Here is a 19,813-nt window from a genome sequence, read left to right on the forward strand (position 1 = left end):
CCAACAAGTCCTTTGTCATATTTGACCATTTAAAATAAGTTTATTTCTTAGTTTCTTCCACAAATAGCGTCTTCATGCCTTTTCATCCAAAAGAATACCTTAAGTTAATTCAGATAGTTTTTCACAGGGTTTTTTAAAAAGGGGGAGGTAGTTTTAATATGCTTTTTTGTTAGTAGTAGTTTAAGAAGCATGCCTTGAACCTTTGAGAACAAGCAGTGAGGCAAATGGCTCGACTATATTGCAACTTGGAGTCACATTTATGGCTAGTAGAATTCGACTCCTTTCTTTCCTGCTTTGTAAGAGTCACCATCAATTTTAACAATAGCCACCTTTGCCAGTGTGTCTACCTCCTATAGAAGGACCCAATCTGCCTACTCCAGTCTTAGCCCTGAGTCAAGATCTCCTTTCCTTGTAGGGCTTGCTTCCCTTCCCTTTCTTTGTCTTCTTGAGGTTTATGCTTTCTAAGGAGTTGAAATTTCAACACCCGACCTCCTTTTTAGAGAACCTTTCCAATTCTAGTGGACACCAGAATGCACCTTAGCAGAACCCCAATACAATAGTAAGTATTTCAGGTTCTGCCACTGTATACTAACTGGAAAATCAGCCAGCTCACATGTTTGTTAGATGCTCTTTTCATGTCGCCTAGTAGAACATGGAGGAGCAAGACCACTTACTAATTGTCAGTGAAATTGCTCTCTCCCCCCGCCCCACCTCGCAGCTCCACCATCAAGTGAGGCCTTCCCCAGAGCCCCTGCTCTTTTGAGTGCTTGTGCTCGAGGCTCTCCTCCACCCGCAGGTTTTTACCTGCGCCTCATCCTTGGTGGTCCAGTGGACCTCTGTCTCCTTTCTCTCGCTCCGCTCTTTCTCTGTTTTCACTAGTTTTTCACTAATTTCAATCTCCCCCTTTTACTCTTCTTCTGTGTCTTTCCTCCGTTTTCACTCGTTTGTTACTGATTTCAAATCCCCCCTTCCACTCCCCCTCTGTATCTTTCCTCCATTTTCACTCGTTTTTTACTGATCTCAATCTCCCCCTCTCACTCTCCTTCTGTCTTTCCCCCACTTTTCTTGCACCTTTCACTGCCTCATTTCCACTCTTTTTGCCTCTTTCTGCCCTTTTTCCCCTGCCCCGGCTGCCCCGCAGCCCCCCCAGCACTACCAACGCGACCGGCCCAATCCAGCTCCCCTCCCCGCCCCCTCCTCCCAGCTGTCCAGCCCTGGCCCATACTTAATGGTGGCAGCGGGCACGCTTTGCAAGTCCGTCCAAGACCAACGCTACGACCCAGCGGCACTCCACGCTCTCAACCCAGTACGCAACAACAACGGCAAGCTAGCATCACCAGCCGACACCCAGGGACCATGCAGCTGTCACCGCTGCCGGCACACCTGCAGCACCGCCAAGACCACGGACCCGGTGCAACCCGCTCACAAGACCACAACCCAACCGAAGACCCTGCAATGCATCCTCCTCAACGTCCGATCCCTCCACAAACACGCCACCAAAATCTGGGACCTCCTCGACGGCACATCCCGGGATGTAGCGTTCTTCACCGAAACATGGACAAACACCACTTCGGGACCGGCCATCGCCATCGCCATTCCCCAAGGATACAAGATCTCCAGGAAGGACCACTCCACCCGCCCGGCAGGAGGAATCGCCATCGCCCACAAATCTACCCTCCGCCTGAGCACACTTCCTGACGCGCCCACAGACCTGATGGAGCACCCACCACCCTCTGAGGAACCCTCATCTACCGACACCCTGGCCCCTGCAGAATTCTCACTAACTCCATCACGGACATCATATCCCCGCATGCCATCGTGTCCACCAACTACCCCGTTCTGGGTGACCTCAACAACCAACGGGGTCCCAGCACCACATCCCTCCTGGACAACCTCCACAACATTGGACTCCGCCAGATCGTGACCAAACTCACGCACTCAGCATGACACACCCTCAACACCCTCTTCACAACCGGTAACTCCATCACCTTCAGCCACACCACCAAACTCCCATGGACTGCCCATAGATGCGTCCACTTCACCTTCGGAACACCCACCATCCACAGACACCTGCACCTTCTCCCATGAAGAAACTGGACCAGAATCACCGACAACCAGCTAACCTCATCATTCAGCAACTCCACTCCAACCATTGCGGAAAACGATGACCACAACACCGCAGCCCAAACCTTGCACAGATGGATCTCCGACAGCGCCTACACCATAGTCCCACTCAAGAAAAACAACAACACCCACGCCAAGAAAGCCAGTTGGTTTACCACCGAACTTCGAGAGTCCAGATGCACTTGCTGCCACCTTGAAAAGGCCTGGAGGAACACCAAATCCGCAGAAGCCCACAACAACTTCAGAGCTGCCACCAGTGCCCACCACCAACTCAGTAGAAAACCGAGGAAAAAAGCATTTGAAGACAGAATCTCCACTCACGCGCACAACATCTGGGTTCGAGTCTCGGTAACGACGCCAAAAACCTCCTGTGATTCTGGGCAAATCACTTCAACTCCCCGTGCCTGAAGAAAAAAAAAAATGAAAGTGTGTGTCCTCATGTGAAACGTAACTCGTGCTATGTAAAGCGCTCTGATACCTGATTCGGTTCGGGTCTAGTTCGCGCTATATAAAACTCTACAAAAAAAAAAAAACAGCTAAGAACTCTTCAACATCATCAAGGAGTTCGCCCAACCCACCAGTGAGTCCACCGACATCCCTCCCTTACAAGACCTCTGCGACAAACTCAGCCCCTTTTTCCACCACAAAATCAAGAGCATCTACGACAACTTCGACAAAGACAACAAACACACTAAACCCTCACCAACCACCCCCAACACCCTGAAGCCAGCGATTGACAACTGGACAGCCCTCACCACCGAAGACACACTGAAGACGATGAAGTCAATCCACTCCGGGCCCCCACAGAACCCTGCCCCCACCACATTTTCAACAGCCCCCGACACCATCGCACCCATGCTCTGCCACACCATCAACCGCTCCCTGGCAACCACCACGTTCCCCGACAACTGGAAATACGCTGAGGTCAACCCCCTCCTGAAGAAACCCTCGGCGGACCTCACCGTCTTTAAAAACTACAAACCCATCTCCCTGCTCCCGTTCCCATCGAGAAAGCCATCAACAGCCAACTCGCCACATTCATCGAAGAGCACAACATCCTCGACTCCTCCCAATCCGGCTTCAGAATTTACCACAGTATGGAAACCGCCCTTCTCACTGCAACAGACGACATGCGCACCCTACTGAACAAAGGAGAAACAGCAGCCCTCATCCTCCTCGACCTCTCAGCAGCGTTCGACAGTCTCTCACTGCACCCTAATACGTCGACTCCACAACGCAGGGATCCAAGACTAGGCCCTCAACTGGATCCGCTTCTTCCTCTCTGTCAGATCGCAGCGGGTCAGATTCCCTCCCTCCCTCCCCCCCCTTTCCTCTCGGACCCTACACCTACCACCTGCGGAGTTCCCCAGGTATCCTCCCTCAGCCCTACACTCTTCAACGTCTACATGGCTCCACTCGCCCCCATCGTCAGAACCTACGGACTCAACATTGTGTCCTGCGCAGATGACATCCAACGCATCCTCTCCCTATCCAACGAACCCAATACCACTAGCCAAAATGTTCGAGAAGGCATGGAAGCCGTCGCCAAATGGATGACAAACTGCTTCCTACAACTAAACAACAAAACAGAAGTACTCATCATGGGCCCAAACCCCAATGCCTGGAACGACACCTGGTGGCCCCCCTGCTCTCGGAAGCCCGGCCACCCCCACGGACCACGCATGCACCCTGGGAATCATCCTGGACTCGGAGCTCAAAATGGACCGCCAGTTCAACTCTGTCTAGTCCTCCGCCTCCTACGTAAGACCTTCAAATGAATCCCCCATAGACACAGAAAGACCGCCACTCACGCCCTTATCACCAGCAGACTCGACTACGGCAACGCACTTTACGCCGGAATAAACAAAAATCTCACCCCAAGCTACAGAACATCCAGAATGCTGCCGTCCTCGACCTGCCAAGACACTGCCACATCTCCCAGCACCTGCGCACACTCCACTGGCTCCCTATCAAAGTTAGAGTCACCTTCAAGATGCTCACCCATGCCCACAAGGCCCTCCACGACACCGGACCAGCATACCTGAACAGCCGACTCAAATTCCACGCACCCCAGAGGACCCTACGATCAGCCCAGCTCTCCTACGCCGTGGTTTCCCACATCAGAAAAGAAAGACCAGATTGGGAGGCCACTCCTTCCTCGCGGCCCGAGCCTGGAACGCCCTTCCTCTCCACCTCAGACATCGCTCCCTATTTACGCAAGAAACCTCAAGGCCTGGCTCTTTGACAGACCCGCATTTCCCCCCCCCCTGATGGAATGGAGCCTGCTGACCCCCCACCACCACCACTACTTCCTTTCCTCCCCTCCCTTCCCCCAGCGACTTGAGACCCTTATGGGTGAGTAGTCGCGCTTAACAAACACCTGATTGATTGATAGGGTGCAGGTAGACACTAAGAAGACCTACCTCAAGGCCACTGAAATCTCCCCTAGCAGGGTTTGTTAAGCTTTTTCTAAAGGCACTCGGATAATCAAAAAGCATCTGAAAGTTCAGGTGTATTTAAAAAATAAATTTTTTTTTTACTTCTGCCATGGTGCCATGGTGCCTCCTACAACCTTAAATTGGTTCTCGCCAGGCTGATTCGCATGTCTTTTGAGCCAATGGCATCTTGAAAATTGGCATTCCTTTCCGGCGAAAAACCATTTCTACTGGCTAGATCTGTGTAAATAAGCTTCACGGCAGTTGCCCTAGTTTGTAACTTTTCAGAAGAACTGAGTCATCCTCAGGGCCTGGCCTTCTCTTTCATTTTGAAAGTATTGTTGACGTTTTACATGAACAAAGAAATGTCATTTACCAACTGTTTCCATGCCTCCTCAGCTGAAGAGACTCCCCATATTTTGAAAGGTATGCAAGCACTGCACTCATATCTTCATAGGACCAAAGACTTGAAGTATTCAGATCATCTTCTTGTGAGCTTTGCAGTCATGAGGCCGAACAAGTGCCTTCTAAACTACCATGCCCAGAGGCGTAACCTGTTTCATCACTCATTTGCAGTCTAGATGAAGCCCAAACTCATTCAATGCCAGGGCACTGTTGGAGCTTTCCTGTCATGTTCCTGTTGGAGACCTTTACCAGGGTGCTCCCTTGGCTTACACTACCTTTTTCACTGCGGCATCTTACCTAGGCTTAAGAAGCCCAATGATACCTTCATCTTACATCTCCTGTCTTAAATGCTGTAGAATCTTCTCAGAAGTTGTAAACTGCAACGACCTTAGAGTCTGCTAATGTTCATTTTATAGTGAATCTGTTATTCTATGTCCTATGCTTTTACTCAGTGTCTGAGCCTCTCTGCAGACCCTTCTATAATTATTCACAAATCACACACTAATTGTCTTATCTTTTTGACATATAAGGGCATCAGTGAGTGCTTGCACACCTTACAGAATAGGGTGCCTTGTGTGATAACCACGAGTATATATGCAGTACTATCATGCAAAACCTCTGTATTAAACAGCCAAGTAGAACTGTTTGGTCAGACCAATAGTTGGCAAGGATGTTCACAAGTTGATTATGCCAAACTGTTAAGGACTGAGGGTAAGAGAGTCACGTTAAGGTAAATATATACAGAGTTGCTCTGCCCAGATCTTCATTTTTAAATTATTTCCAATGCCTTGCATCCTAATACTGATTCGGTTTATTGAACGTCTTAAGTAGGTGCCCATTCGTTTTATTTCTTTGTACTTTTGTCGTTGCTGCTTTTTGTAAATCTGATATGGCTTTCTGATCGCTGAATGCATTGTATTTGTTAATATTAGCAAAGTATTTGTACGTAGGCTCACTCTTTGAAGAAATCCACTCAAGTTGATTATATTTCTTAATTGATGGTCCGTTTGCCTTCACAAATGGCATTTTGAGGAGTAGCAAACAGGTTTGTTACCTTTGTTTTGTTATTTAATTATTATTTTGTTTTGGATGCACACATGCCCTAGATGTGAGCATAATGAGGATGGTGAGTAGTGTAACCGTAATAATGGTTGACAGGGAGGAGCAGCGGAGTGCCTGAAGACCTAACGAGGGCGACACTGGTGATGTGGATTTCTGTCTGGCGGCAAGTGTTGGCAAATTTTATATTGACCATCTCAAATTGCTCTACAAACATACTAATGACAAATTCCAGATGCGGAGGCAACACCTGGTGCTGGCAGTGCTTTCAAAGTGATGCTTTTCTCGGGTGTAGGATGCACTTCCTCATATCGGTTTGACTTGTTATCCTTGTAATTTTTGTGACCATAGGCCACATCCTACAGGCCTACTACCCTTCACTGTTTGTTTCCACATTGCCTGCCACATTATACGGGGAATTGAAAAATGTCTTGTTGCTTGCCTTTCTTCCCTGCTATTATTCATGGACCTTGTCCTTTACCCACAGTATAGTCCAAAAGGTAGCTGCCACAGAAATTATATTTCATCCCTTCCTGATATTTCAAACCCTGTAACATGTGGACCAATTATATCCTTCTTTCTTATTTCCTCATTTTACAAAAGGCACTTTGCACATTTCTCTTTTTTGCCTAAACTAGGAAGAGGTGCATCTCATTGGACTTTACCTAAGTGATGCACATGTTCCAGTGTGTGGAAATATTTCTTAGTAGTTTACAAGCAATGTTATATGTTTTATGTCATAGAAGAATTTAACAAATTGATTAGCTGTGTATTGTTTGTGTTATCTGTCACATACCCCAAAAGATTTAGTTTTATGTTGTAAAATAGATAAACATGTTTTATAGTTTTCAGCGGCGGAGTTCTTAAAATCAGTGTTTTTTCATTCACAATTGTGTTTATTTTCTTTTGTTTATTTGTTTTTTAATTGGTTCATTCCCTATGCCCTACAGGATATCTATGATCTTAAGGACCAGATACAAGATGTAGAAGGGAGATACATGCAGGGACTTAAAGAACTAAAGGTATCAGGGCCCCATTCCTCATCATCCATCCCAAGCATGCATTCTGTCTATGCAAATATGGTTGATGGTAATTTCACCAGTTCTTCTAACTTTCTGAAAATTGCTTTACTAACTTTTTAAAATTTATCTGTAAAGCATGTGCTTGGCTTACAAAGTATTACTTGAGATGGCTCGCGTATATCGTGCAGTTTTTCATTTTTGTTTTCAAATTTAAATAAAGTACGTTTTACTCCAGGTGTTTACTCCTTCTTAATGTCACATCAAAGAACACAAGGGAATAACTGTTAAGATGACTCTTGTGCATTGCCTCTTGCACTGTTTTTTTTTTTAATTTAAATTAAGGTCGTCATATTAATTATTCCCTAATGGATGACAATACATTTTTAATAATTACCACTAAAGCCAGATGTCTGTTCTCATCACTTCGATTCCTTACATACATGATCTTAAGGCATTAAAGTACAGTCTATCCTAATTTTGAGATTCATAGCTAGCATTTCTATAGCTTGTGTTAAGCGATGTGATTCTTATTGTGATTCTTATTCTTGTTTGGGAAAATGTATGTTCTATGTTTCTGTCATGAAGTTAGTTTTTCTGTGGTTCTTATTCCGTTTTTAATGTTTGACTTAAGGATGCCAAATGTTTTCCCTGTCATTGAATAACTGCAGAATTCACTTTGAATTTCCAAAATGTAAATCTATTTAGCGGAGAAGAATTCTCAGCAGCAATAGATTACTATTCTATAGTCACATTCGAAGATGGCTGTTCCATTAAAGGAGTGGTGGCCCTTCACACAATAAGTGATCGCTCTTTGTGGGAATCAAGTTGCTTAGGTAAAGAGGATTTTTTGGTCAAACGTATGTTTATTAGCATTTTACATATACTGCGAAACAATTCAGACAGATGGTACATAAAGATAAGCTTACACAGCATGGCAGAATAAAGAGTCCAGGGTTGATACAGGCTTCTAGACAGATATGTCCACCTGTTCTCCCCCCCCCCCCCCCACCCACCCCCCACAAAAAAGGATCTGCAAGAACAAGTACAGATTCCAAACTTATACAGGCGAGGAGTAGGCTTATCCTAAAAGGGAAGATATATCTATAACCCGTCTTTCTTTTGTGACGGGTTTCGTCTGTACGCCTTCCACACGTTGATTAAAATTGAAAGAGATGCATTTCTCTGGTAGAGACGGGACAAACTGGCAATGGTAATCCCCTTGTGAGGAAAGTAACCAGCGGACCCCATCGGTATTCCAATATTTTATAATCATCTCTGAATAAATCAGCATCCAGAGCCTAGAATGCCATAGTGAGATGGCAGGGGCCTCCCTCTTTTTCCAAGCCACCGCTATCACTACCTTCGCCGCCCCAATGCATTTCCTCACAATGTCCTTATCAGCCGTGGTTTGATGTGTGAGAGAGGGGTCACGGAGACCCAGGATAGTCTCTGCCATAGTGGTCGCAATAGGATATCTTTGATTTGCGCGAGGATTTCCTCCCAGAAGGGCCGTATGACAGGGCAGTCCCACCACATATGTTGGAAGTCACCCAATAACCCACACCCTCTCCAACATGTGTCTGATGTGTTCTGGAATATTTTTAGAGTTTGGCAGGATACAGGTACCAGTCCATCATTGTTTTAAGGTGGGCTTCCCGTAGCTCTATAGAATGATTGAATTTCATGATGTCCAACCAGAGCCCCGTCAACGCCCTATCGTGAATGTCTCGTAATATTGCTTCCCACATGGTCATATAACGCGGCCTCGGAGAATGTGCAAAGGTAAGTAGATACGTATATATAAACAGGAAATCCCTCTGTTCATAGTCTATGTTCTGTGTATATGTTTCAAACTTCGTGAGTGGGTGTGTGGCCGCTCCATGGAAATTGGGTGTGAGGGCCCAGTGTTTAAATTGAATGTAGTGAAAATGTTCAGTGGGGGCCAAGCCCATAATCCCTCATGCAATTATCGAAAGTAAGAAGATCAGAATTATTGAATAGATGAGTCAATGCCTTACACCCACCCTCCCTGCAGGAGTTCAAAGGGTTCATCTCGAAGAGCTGGGGGGCGGGGGGAAGCTGGGTTAAAATGAAGAGGTGTATATGGTGAGGGGAATATGGTCCACTGGTCTTTCCCTCATACGGAGTCCCATACTCTCAGGGTGTTCCGGGTAGGGGTGCTAATGTAGGCATTCTCGGGTCTCTCCCTCCTGGGCCGCCATATGAGGTCCCAGATCGACCTTCCTGCAATAGCTCTGCCCATATAGAGCCAGTGTTTCTCGGACTCCCGTTTGGTCCATTCCGTCACTACCCGCAGTTGGGCCGCTTTACAGTAGAGGCTAAAGTCAGGGAGACCCACCCCCCCCTCCTCCGTCCTCAGGATGTAAAAAGAAAAACGTGCTTGTCCTCCCTGCCATACGAACCGCGTTATCAGGGACCTAACTTTAGGGAGGAAGTCTTTGTCGAGTTCAATGGCTAGGGCCTGAAAAAGGTACAAGAGTTTAGGGAGCACTGTCCTTTTTACTGCGAGTATGCGGCCTAACCAGAATATAAAGAGTGGCTTCCAGCGCACAAGGTCCGCCTGGAGTCGTAAAAGATAAGGTGGGAAATTATCCCTATATAACCGTTCCACCCGTGGTGTCAATTGAACTCCCAGGTATTGGAGAGAACATGAGGTCCATTGTAACAAGGTGTGCGCCTGTAACTCCCTGACCTCACTCTCTGGGACTGTGAGATTAAGTGTATAGGATGTATCTATGTTGACCTTAAACCCCGCTACATCTTTGAACCTTGCAAGTTTGGTTTGAAGCGCGGGGAGAGAGGTGGCAGGTTCAATAAGGGACAACAACATGTCATCAGCAAAGAGTGTAATTTTATAAGTATCACCACTAAAATGTATTCTCTTTATCTCTGGGGCCGCGCAAATGTACATGGCCAGCAGTTCAATGCTAAGGGCGAACATTGGGGGCGACAACGGGCACCCCTGGCAGGTGCCCCTGGTCAGAGCGAAGGGAGTCGACAGGATACCATTCACTCTAGAACAGGGGCGAACGTAATTAGCTCTAATCCTGGTAATAAGTTTGTTGGCGAACCCAAAGTGCTTAAGCGTTTTAAAAAGGAATGGCCATCAACCCTGTCAAAAGCCTTCTCCGCATCCAGCCCGACCAGTACTGCTGGACTCTTTAGTTTGTTGGCTTTCTCAATAAAATGCACTATGCATCTGGTGTTATCGCGCGTCTGGCAGCCTTTAATAAAGCCGGATTGATCCGGGTGGATTAGGATTGGGTGGTATGAAGCACACATCTGTGGGTTCTTCCCCTGCTTGGGAGTAACTGTGACCACAGCCTCTGCCGTCGAGGGAGTGACTTCACCTTCCTCCCCCATTGTATTGAAAAGGTGTGTAAGATGTGGCAGAAGGTCCGGAGCAAAGGTTTTGTAGAATTGGCCCGTGAACCCATCTGGGCCTGGAGCTTTGTGAGGTTTTAGGGATTTGATAGCTTAATTTACCTCTTCTGCTGTTATGGGGGCTATAAGTTTGTCATTCCATTCCCGCGAGACCTGGGGGAACTGCAGGGTCTGAAGGTAGCTATTTTGCCTGTTGGTAGCTCGCGGTTCCTCTGTGTAAAGGGACTTGTAGAAGAAGCCGAAAATATCGTCCTTTTCCGTGTTTGTGGGTCAGTCCTCCTTGCCTGTCCTGGTTTCTCCCTATGTATTCTCGTTCCCATTTTTCCTTCAGCTGCTGAGCGAAGTGCCTCCCAATTTTAATTCCCTGGGAATAGGAGAGTTGACGTAATTTCAAGAGTGTGAGTTCTGCCCTGTTGTTGTTGATGGCTCTAAGTTTCCTCCGTTAAAAGTTAAGCGAGCGCAAGGATTGTCTAGTAGGGTTGTGTTCATGGTGTGTTTCTGCTGGCGCCAACTCAGATTCCAGGTCTATTGTCTCTTTAGTCCGTTGTTTATTCAGGGTGGAGTTGAGTGCTATACATTTACCTCTGATAAACGCTTTGAAGCCTTCCCCGTTATTCAACACTGAGGTGTCTGCAGGTGGGTTCATAGCACAGAAATCTATGATTGTGTCCCATAGTTCAGTACCGAGTTCCCTATCCCTCGTAAGTGAGGCTGGGAAGTACCATTTGAGAGTGGTGGGCATGATATTACTCCACCCCAGGCAAATCGAGACCAGGCAGTGGTCTGACACGGAAAGTGGGAAGATCTTGGCCTCCCAGAGAATTCCCAGTAGGTTTTGGCTAATGAAAATGTAGTCGAGCCGGGAGTACGTGCGATGTACATGAGAATAGAAAGTATAGTCTAGTGTCTGGGGATAGAGAGTGCCCCATTCATCCCTAAGGTCCATATCCTGTATTAGTTGTCTAGTCTCTGAGGAGAAGGAGCTAGCTTCCGGTCTGTGGGGGTGTGTGCTGTCTAAATCTGTCTGCCAGGTCAAATTGAAATCCTCCAATAAGATTGTTGGTCCTTATTCAAAGTCCTGTATTTTCCCCGTTATCGTATGTAAAAAGGCTGCCTGCCCCGTGTTGGGTGCGTAGAGCGCATTGAACATGCAGAGTTTACCCATCAGGATGCCCTTAACCATGATCCACCTTCCATCCCTATCTGATCGGGTGTCAGTGGGGTGAAATCTCGTGGCCGTATGGAAAAGAATTGCAACACCCCAAAGTTTAGTAAGTAAGGAGGCACTATATAGCAGCGGATATTGTTTGTCTCAGAAGCGAGTTTCCTCTGCTCTAGACAGATGTGTCTCCTGAATGGCTACTATATCTAGGTGATAATCAGTAAGATATTTCCCTATCTTTTGTCATTTTTGTGGCGAGTTGAAGCCCTTCACTTTCCAGGAGCCTATAGTGAGAACCAACTGTATAATGGTGATCCCCCCCATGCCGTCTCTGGAAACTGTGTGTTGATCTCATGTCTCCTGTAGTAAAGGCTCTGCTATGTGAGCTACATAGAGATATCTGCCTTGTGCGACTCCCCAGGGCTAGCACGCACCAAGATCACGGATTCCTCACATGCCCTGATGTGGGGGCTCTCGGGGGATAATCTCAGCGGTAGTTGCGGTGCAGGTAGCTGGCTTTTATGCGTCTGTAATTCCTGCGTTGAACGGGAGCAGAGACTGATTACCTCCGCTCGGCCATCTTGCCCGGCCACAGCCACCGTAAAGAGTTTGTTCACTACCTTCTCTTGCTCTTCGATTTGCCAGGTCTTCGCTATTGCGTAATGAGCTTGGATCCAAAGATGTCTCTTTCACTATGCATCTAATGTCAGCTGGTGTGCTAACAGAGATATGCTCACAGCTTTGTTTCAGATGTAGTGTTAAAGGCAGTGAAATGAAATAGCGCTACACAGTACAATCTGTGAACCATGAAATCATGGTTGCAATACCTAATGAAGACATGAAGTGCTAAAAGGGAGCTATTTGCAGGTCTAGGGGAGCTACCTTGTTACCTCATTTTCAAAACAGTTTTTTTTACATTTTTTGGTGGGAAAACATATTTTATTGAGTTTTTATGGTACCGCTTTGGCTGTTGCCCGACATATGCTAATTTAAGACAGGATAGTGGCAAAGTACCAAGCTTGTAACCATCATTGACTACATTTTGCATATATTCAAGAACAAGACCTTTATGTAGACCTTTCTATTCCACCCACATTTAAGGTATGTTTGAGTATCTGTGTTAGCCACAATGAGAAATACATTATGCAGCGTGTTATGGCCCGGGACGACTGATGAAGACTGCTCATCAAGAGGTTTAAGAGGGAGGGAAGGGAGGAAGAGGGGGGGAGTGGGGGGGAGGAGTGGGTGGGGGGGGGGAGAGGTCCATACCTTGATATGTAGCCCATCTAGACCAAATTTTTCTATGCTTCTGAGGATAGCCCCGCGCCTGGAAGACCACTATCTCTGCACCCATGCATTTGTCTAATTCTTTTCGCCATTTCCCTATTGTCGGGAGGGGGGTTGGTCCCCTCCCACAGCTGAGCAATATCGCCCTTTGCAATAGTGAGAGCAAGGAGAAGCAGGTGTTGTTTGTATCAATTTCCCCCTTTATCATCCATGCTAGAGTAGGAACATTCTAGGGTCGTGTGAGAGATCCCTGGACAGCACCTCTTTCAGACAAGCCAAGACTTTACGCCAGACGGGCTGTATAGCGGTACAACTCCATACTGAGTGTAGAAACGTCCCCTCCTCTTTTTCACAGCGTTAGCACTGGGGGATGTAATAACCCCCATGTTCCAAAGACGGAGGCGTGTATAATAAACACGATGGACGTATCTAAATTTAATGAGACGGTATCTAGAGGACACCGCCGCACCCCGGGGACTAGCTATGGCCTCAGCCCAGTCATCGTCGGTCAGGTCTGGGATGTCATCTTTCGGTTTTTCGCAGGAAAAGTTTAATAGTGCCCTTTCTTAGGGTGGTCTACCAGGGGGCAGTAATGCCTATAGCGCATGCGGAAATCTGGATAGGCGGATTACGGAGGCAGTAGATAGCACCCCGCCCCTGGGTACATAAAACATCGGGAAGAGCACAAAAATCTGCTCCTTGGTATACCGCCACCCTGAGACTGGCGAAAGCAGACATTAAGCACCTGGAAAGGCAGTGGAGGAAAAACTTTTCGGATCAGGGGAGGAGGGAATACACAGATATGCTGAAGAGGTATCATGGGCTCATTAGGAAGACGAAGGCAGCTTATTACCTGCAAAGAATTGAGTCAGCGGGAAATTCGACAAGGGAACTGTTCAGGGTCTACAAAGAGATATCCCCCCTAGTTACTTCGGCTGCTCCGGCTGTGGGCTCAGAAGAGCTTTGCAACCGTGTGGCAGATTTCTTCTCTGACAAGGTAAAGAAAATCTATTCCACCTTTCCTGACGCCACCCAAGTAGGACAGGAGACCTTGGAAGAGGCAGAGTATGCCTAGGAGGGCAAAGGGTTGGACAGCTTACCGTTCCCCCTCCAAAGGTGTTAACTAAAATTTGTATTAGTGTTAAATTGGGTTCTCCTAGAGACCCGGCCTCCCCTAAAGTGCTTAGAGGGAGTTTGGAAATCTTGGAGCCATACATTAGGCACCTTGTGGAGGTCTCATTCAGGACAAGCACAGTGCCAGGATGCTGGAAGGAAGCTGTGGTTCTCCAGCTACCTAAGAAACCGCATATACGCCCAGACCAACTGGATAACTTGCGGCCAATCTCTCTTCTGCCGTATTTCGCCAAGGTGGCGGAGAAAGTGGTTAACTTGCAGCTCACGGCGCATATGGGAAATTCAATCTCCTGCACTCTACTCAGTCGAGAATCCGGGCCGGGCACTCAACGGAATCTGCCCTGCTTTTTGCCATAGAGACCATCAGGCAATATGTGGATGCAGGCTAGACAGCGGCCTTAATCCTGGATTTAAGTGCCGATTTTGACACTGTTGCCCATCATACTCTGGTGCAGTGTCTGAGGAAAGGAGGGGTGTCGGGCAGTGCACTGAGTTGGATGAGATCGTTTCTGTCGGAGCGTAGCTTTCAGGTGAGGCAGTGCTCCCAATATTCAAAAGCCATCAAACTGAGACAGGGGGTGCCGCAGGTTTCGACCCTGAGCCCAACCCTGTTTAACCTTTATGTGGCTCCTGTAGTGGAGATTGCTGATGGGTTTGGGATGAGGGTCGTGTCCTATGCCGATGACACGCAATTGGTGGTCTCCGTGACACAGGCGCATGATACAGCATCCTCCAACTTTGTGGCATGCTTGCAAGAGCGAGCAGTATGGATGGATAACCACTGCCTGAAATTGAATGGCAACAAGACCGAGGTGCTTGTGGTGGGGAGAGCCCCGTCGGTGTGGTCTTCGGCCTGGTAGCTTCAGAGTTTGGGGTCCACCCCTACGCCCTGTGCTCAGCGAAGAACTTGGGGGTATGGTTAGACACAAAACTCTCCTTTGAGTATCAAACTAAGCGGGTGGCAGGCGCATGTTTTGGAGTCCTGAGGAGCTTGCGTAAAACCCTAGACATGTTGCCTACCACAGCCAGGAAGACCATGGTTCATGCCCTAGTGACATCGCGCCTGGACTATGGCAATATTTTATATCTAGGTGCAACAACAAAATGTATACATAGATTACAGGGTGTGCAGAACGCAGCAGCTCGTCTGGTTCTCATGTGCCCGAGAAGGGCCTCTTCGAAGGCAGCACTGGATCTCCTCCATTGGCTGCTGATAAGAGAAAGGGTCTTGTTCAAGGCACTGTGTTCCTGCCACCGTATTAGTCAGGGGACGGCTCCTTCCTATTTGTCTGAGTTACTCACTTCTTATCTTCCTACACGCCAACTGAGATCAAGGGGGACAGGTTTGGTGTGTGTCCCCGTGATTAAGAGAGCAAGGATAGGCGGGCGCTCATTCCGCTTCCTGGCTGCTCAGCAATGGAACAGACTCCCCTTGAGCCTTCGGATGGAGGCCCAGGAGGACACCTTCAGGAAAAAATTGAAAACTCATCTCTTTCCCCTGGGATAGTTAGGACTGGCTAGGTTAGGCTGTGGCTATTGGAGCAGTTGCACCGTATCGCGGGGACACACTGGCTGAGTGTAACCATGTGCTCTATAAATGTTTCTATTATTATCTTGCCACCCCCTTCTGGTCTTGTGTAAGGTAATAGTGGAGTGTATTGTCAGTGTCTGGTAGATCTGTCGGCTTTTGTGGGCTCGCAAATCGCCCAGGAGGAGGCGGCCCTCCAGAGGCTGAAACTCTGGAAGATTTTCCAAGGTGAGAAGCATGGGGGTGAGAGCATGACATTGGAGGTATTTGTAGAATTGAGTTTTATGGAGTTGGAATTCCTCCTGCAACTGTTGGAAGGACTTTAGGGTAGTGCCCCGCATAACGTCCCAGTGTGTGGATATGCCGACCATGTCCCACTGGTGGAACCCCTTTAACGCTGTCACCTGGCGCAAGTATGTACCATGGCATAGGGGTGTTGCCTGAGTCAGACGCTCATGCCACTGCATTTGCCGAACCGTATACTGCCAGAGCTGAATCCTTGTTCTGCTAGCATGGGGTAGAAAATCGAGGCTCTGTGCGCTGTATACTACCCGAAGACGGGGGACCCCTTCCATAGTTGCATGTTCCAGTGCAAACGCCGAATCTGTAGGTGTATTGTACCACCATTCGTTAATGACCAATAGGTGAGGGGCCACATAGTATGAATACACGTCCGCAGCAATGCCACTGCAGTAGGTAGATTGCACCCAGGTCTGTAGGGCCATACTGACAGCCCCCCCAAGCCCACAGGAATTTATTGTGTATGGCATTTATTTGCGCAAACCATGAGCGCGGTATATGATATGGGAAATTTTGTTACCGATAAAGCACTCTGGGGAGAGAGACCATTTTAAATATCGCTGAGCACCCATACAGGGAAAGAGGTAGAGATGACCATATTGTTGTCTCATCTTGGAGGCCGGCAAGAAATGGATTAATGTTGTGCGCCCATGCAGTCTTTGGACAAGGAGACATAAAGATACCCAGATATTAGAATCCCTGTTGCGTGCGTTAACAGGGCTGCTCATGTACCTCTACCCTGATGGCCACACACTGGAAACAACACAGACTTAGAAGGGTTGGTATGAAGACCAGTGGTCTAGCGGAAGACTATGAGGATCTGTAGGATACGCGGTCCAGAGGTCCATGGGTCTGTTATGAAGAATAGGACATCTTCCACATATAGCGCAATGCGGTCGGGTTCTGATCACGGCCATTCAAAGCCTTGAAGCACTGGTTTCCGGCGAACCCATACTGCCAGGGGCTCCACCCCCAGGGCAAATAAGAGTGGGGGCAGGGGGCAACCCTGCCTTGTGCTGCAACTGTTAGAAAAAGGCTGAGAGATGACCAGGGGTACTCACTGAGGCCATTGGTTCCGTATAGAGTAGGCGAATGTATGCCAGACAGCGTGGTCCTAAATTGAACGCCTCCAAAAGCTAGAAAAGATGCTCTCAGCTGAGAGAATCAAAAGCCTTATCGATATAGGCCAGAAGTATGGTCGCAGCGTGGCCCGCCCAACTCTGGAGCCATTGCCATGGCATAATAGACCTGGCGAATGTTATGGCGAGTGGCTCGGTGTGGCATAAAGGCAGATTGGTCTAGGTGGATCAAATCCTGGATAAAGGTCTGCAGGAGATCGGCTAGTACTTTTTCTAATAGTTTAGATTCAGAATTATTTGGGGAACGCGGCGGTGAATGAGAATAGCTGTCCCTCTGGAATCCCTTGTACATCCAGCATGGTATACCAACTGATACCCAAACCTGGCCAGGCAGGGAGCTTTATTGCCCAATAAATGAGTCTCCTGTAGGAGAAGAATGGCAATTCCGTACCGCTTAGCTTGTCTGAGGATAGCACCCCGAGCAGCCCCCAGACATTCCAAGATACCACGGTCAGGTCGCCCAATGGGGAAACAGTCGCCGGAGTAGTCATGTATTGTTTGTAGGTTTATCATTGGTAGCAAGACTACTGAGAGATGGATTGTGTGTCTGCGCATGTATTAAAACTAAACTCCGTTTAACCCTGAACCCCGAAAACTCCCCCTCCCCCCACCCCGATACTGCCAAGAACAAGGAGCATCTGTCGCGGTGAAGGGCGCCCTAGAACCCCAACCAGGGAGCCAGGGTCCCCTCTCCAATGGATCCCAACTTTCCCATTGAACATTAACATTGGGGTACAAGTGTCCAGGGCAGGTTAGCCACATTGCGCATTGTCCACGCCTACTTGTTGCAGAATAAGCGGAGCAGTTCCAAATGAAGGACAGTCAGCAGGGACCAAATTGTGGTAGCTTAGTCATTGGAGTGTTCAAGATGCCCGCTCAGGGCTGGAGGAGCGACGGTCGGATCCTGAGCGATGCCTCCACTTCGATTTTGTCCTGTGCGGTCTATTTTGCTGCGAGCCTCTGAAGAGTCCGACTCTAGTGGCGGCGGGGAGAGAGACTTTAAGTGGGCTCGCTTGTCAGTCCAGGCGAAAACCGCTTCAGGCGTTTCGAAGAAATTAGTCTTCGAGTTATATACAGCACGTAACCTGACGGGATAGAGCAGCATGTATGAAATGTTAAGATCTCGCAGTCTCCGTTTTGCTGCTGTGAAGGTCTTTGCTGTTTCACTAGACAAGTGTAGTCCGGGAAAATCATGATCGGCTGGAGTCGAAGATGAGTTTGTCCTTATGCGATCTAGCGAGCTACAACGCCGCATCTCTGTCTGCACAGTTAAGTAACTTGGCAATGACTGGCCGTGGGCTTTCCCCTGGGGGTGGCTTTCTCGTCGGAACCCGTGGGCCCTCTCAACCATGAAGCACGTAGACATAATATCAGCCGGTCGGAGATCTGTGAGCAACTGGGTGAGAAAGCAGTTCATGGAGCTACCCTCACAACCCTCCAGAAAGCCCCCGAAACGAAGGTTGTTACGTCTGGCGCGACCTTAAGCGTCTTCTACCCAGGATGCCAGCTCCTTCGAAATCCCGGTCAGCTTATTGAGACACTGCTGTAAGTTAGTCACTGTATCCTCCATGGAGGACACCCTTGTCTCTGCTTCAGTGATGCCGTCCACTGCTTTTCTCAGATCCTGCCGCAGGAATGAGACTTCCTATCCCACAGCACCGATCTTGGCATCCAGCGTGTCCCTGGCCTCTGTAATGGCCACCAAAAGGGCCGCATTGTCTGGTATAAGTGGACCCTTCGCCGTGGTATACTGGTCCAAGGTGCCTTGTTTCGAATTTGTGGCGCCAGGCTTGTCCTCCACCCATAGCGGTGCAGCAAATTGATCACTCTAAGAAACTCTGGGGTCAACAGCTAGGAGCTCGATGAGTCATGTAGGGTCGCGATGACACCAGGCCTCCGCACTAGGGGCACCGCGAGGCGGCCCTCACGGAAATTAACCACTCACAAGCCGCACTGGGCCTAGCCCAGCCGCCTCCGCAGCAGCCAGCCAAGTAGCCCCCCCTATCGAGACCTAACTCTCCGGACCACCAGTCCGCAGTGCACCCCCGGCCACCACTCTGCTTCTAGGTCAATCACTGGTGTTGGTAGTAATCTGTGGCCACTTCACTATGCCAATCTACCCTGCGCACCTGGACTCTACGCCACCTTACTTTACTCTGCAATACTCTACACCACTGCAATCTATGGCATTGCACTGTACACCATTCTAGTCTACATCATTGCACTCTGTCGCTGCTCTCTACTCTTTTCTACTCTGCACCAATGTACTCTATGCTTCTGATTTCTATGCCACTCTGCACCACCCCACTCTGTCATGCACCACTACACTCTACCCTTCACCACTCCGCACCACTTCACTCTGCTCTGAAATATTCTGCTCCATGCCACTGCACTCTGCTCCCCGCCACTGCACTCTACTCCACTGCACTCTACTCCACTGCACTCTACTCCACTGCACTCTACTCCCCGCCACTGCACTCTACTCCCCGCCACTGCACTTTATGCTATTGCAATCTACGCTGTGCCACTCTGCTCGACTCCTCTGCCCCAAAGTACTCTACACCACTACTGAAAGCCAGTGCGCACTATGTGAGTCTACTCTGCTCCACTGTACTCTAAGCTACTATACTATACTCTGTAACACTCTACGCCACTGCACTGTATGAAAATTCCCCCCTGTCTACCGTACTCCACTCTACTCTGGCACTCTACTCTGGCACGCTACACCGACACGCTACACCGACACGCTACACCGACAACTCCTACTCCACTCTTGCCCCCCCCTCTTGCTCTCCCCTCTCTTGCCCCCGTGC

General features: G+C 48.5%; 1 protein-coding gene across 12 annotated transcripts in view; it reads left to right on the forward strand.

Annotated features, from left to right (window-relative positions):
* Nucleotides 1-19,813, forward strand: part of LRRFIP2 (LRR binding FLII interacting protein 2) — a 387,303-nt gene that overhangs the window by 234,750 nt on the left and 132,740 nt on the right. For 8 of the 12 annotated variants that reach the window (XM_078688283.1, XM_078688281.1, XM_078688285.1 and 5 more), the window contains one exon: nucleotides 6,974-7,045. The exons of the other annotated variants lie outside the window; for them this stretch is intronic. In XM_078688283.1, the coding sequence (XP_078544409.1) occupies nucleotides 6,974-7,045 (72 nt within the window). The remainder of the gene's footprint in view (nucleotides 1-6,973; nucleotides 7,046-19,813) is intronic. 12 annotated transcript variants of the gene reach the window in all.

Source organism: Lissotriton helveticus, chromosome 4_1 (assembly GCF_964261635.1).
Source record: "Lissotriton helveticus chromosome 4_1, aLisHel1.1, whole genome shotgun sequence".
NCBI lineage: Eukaryota > Metazoa > Chordata > Amphibia > Caudata > Salamandridae > Lissotriton > Lissotriton helveticus.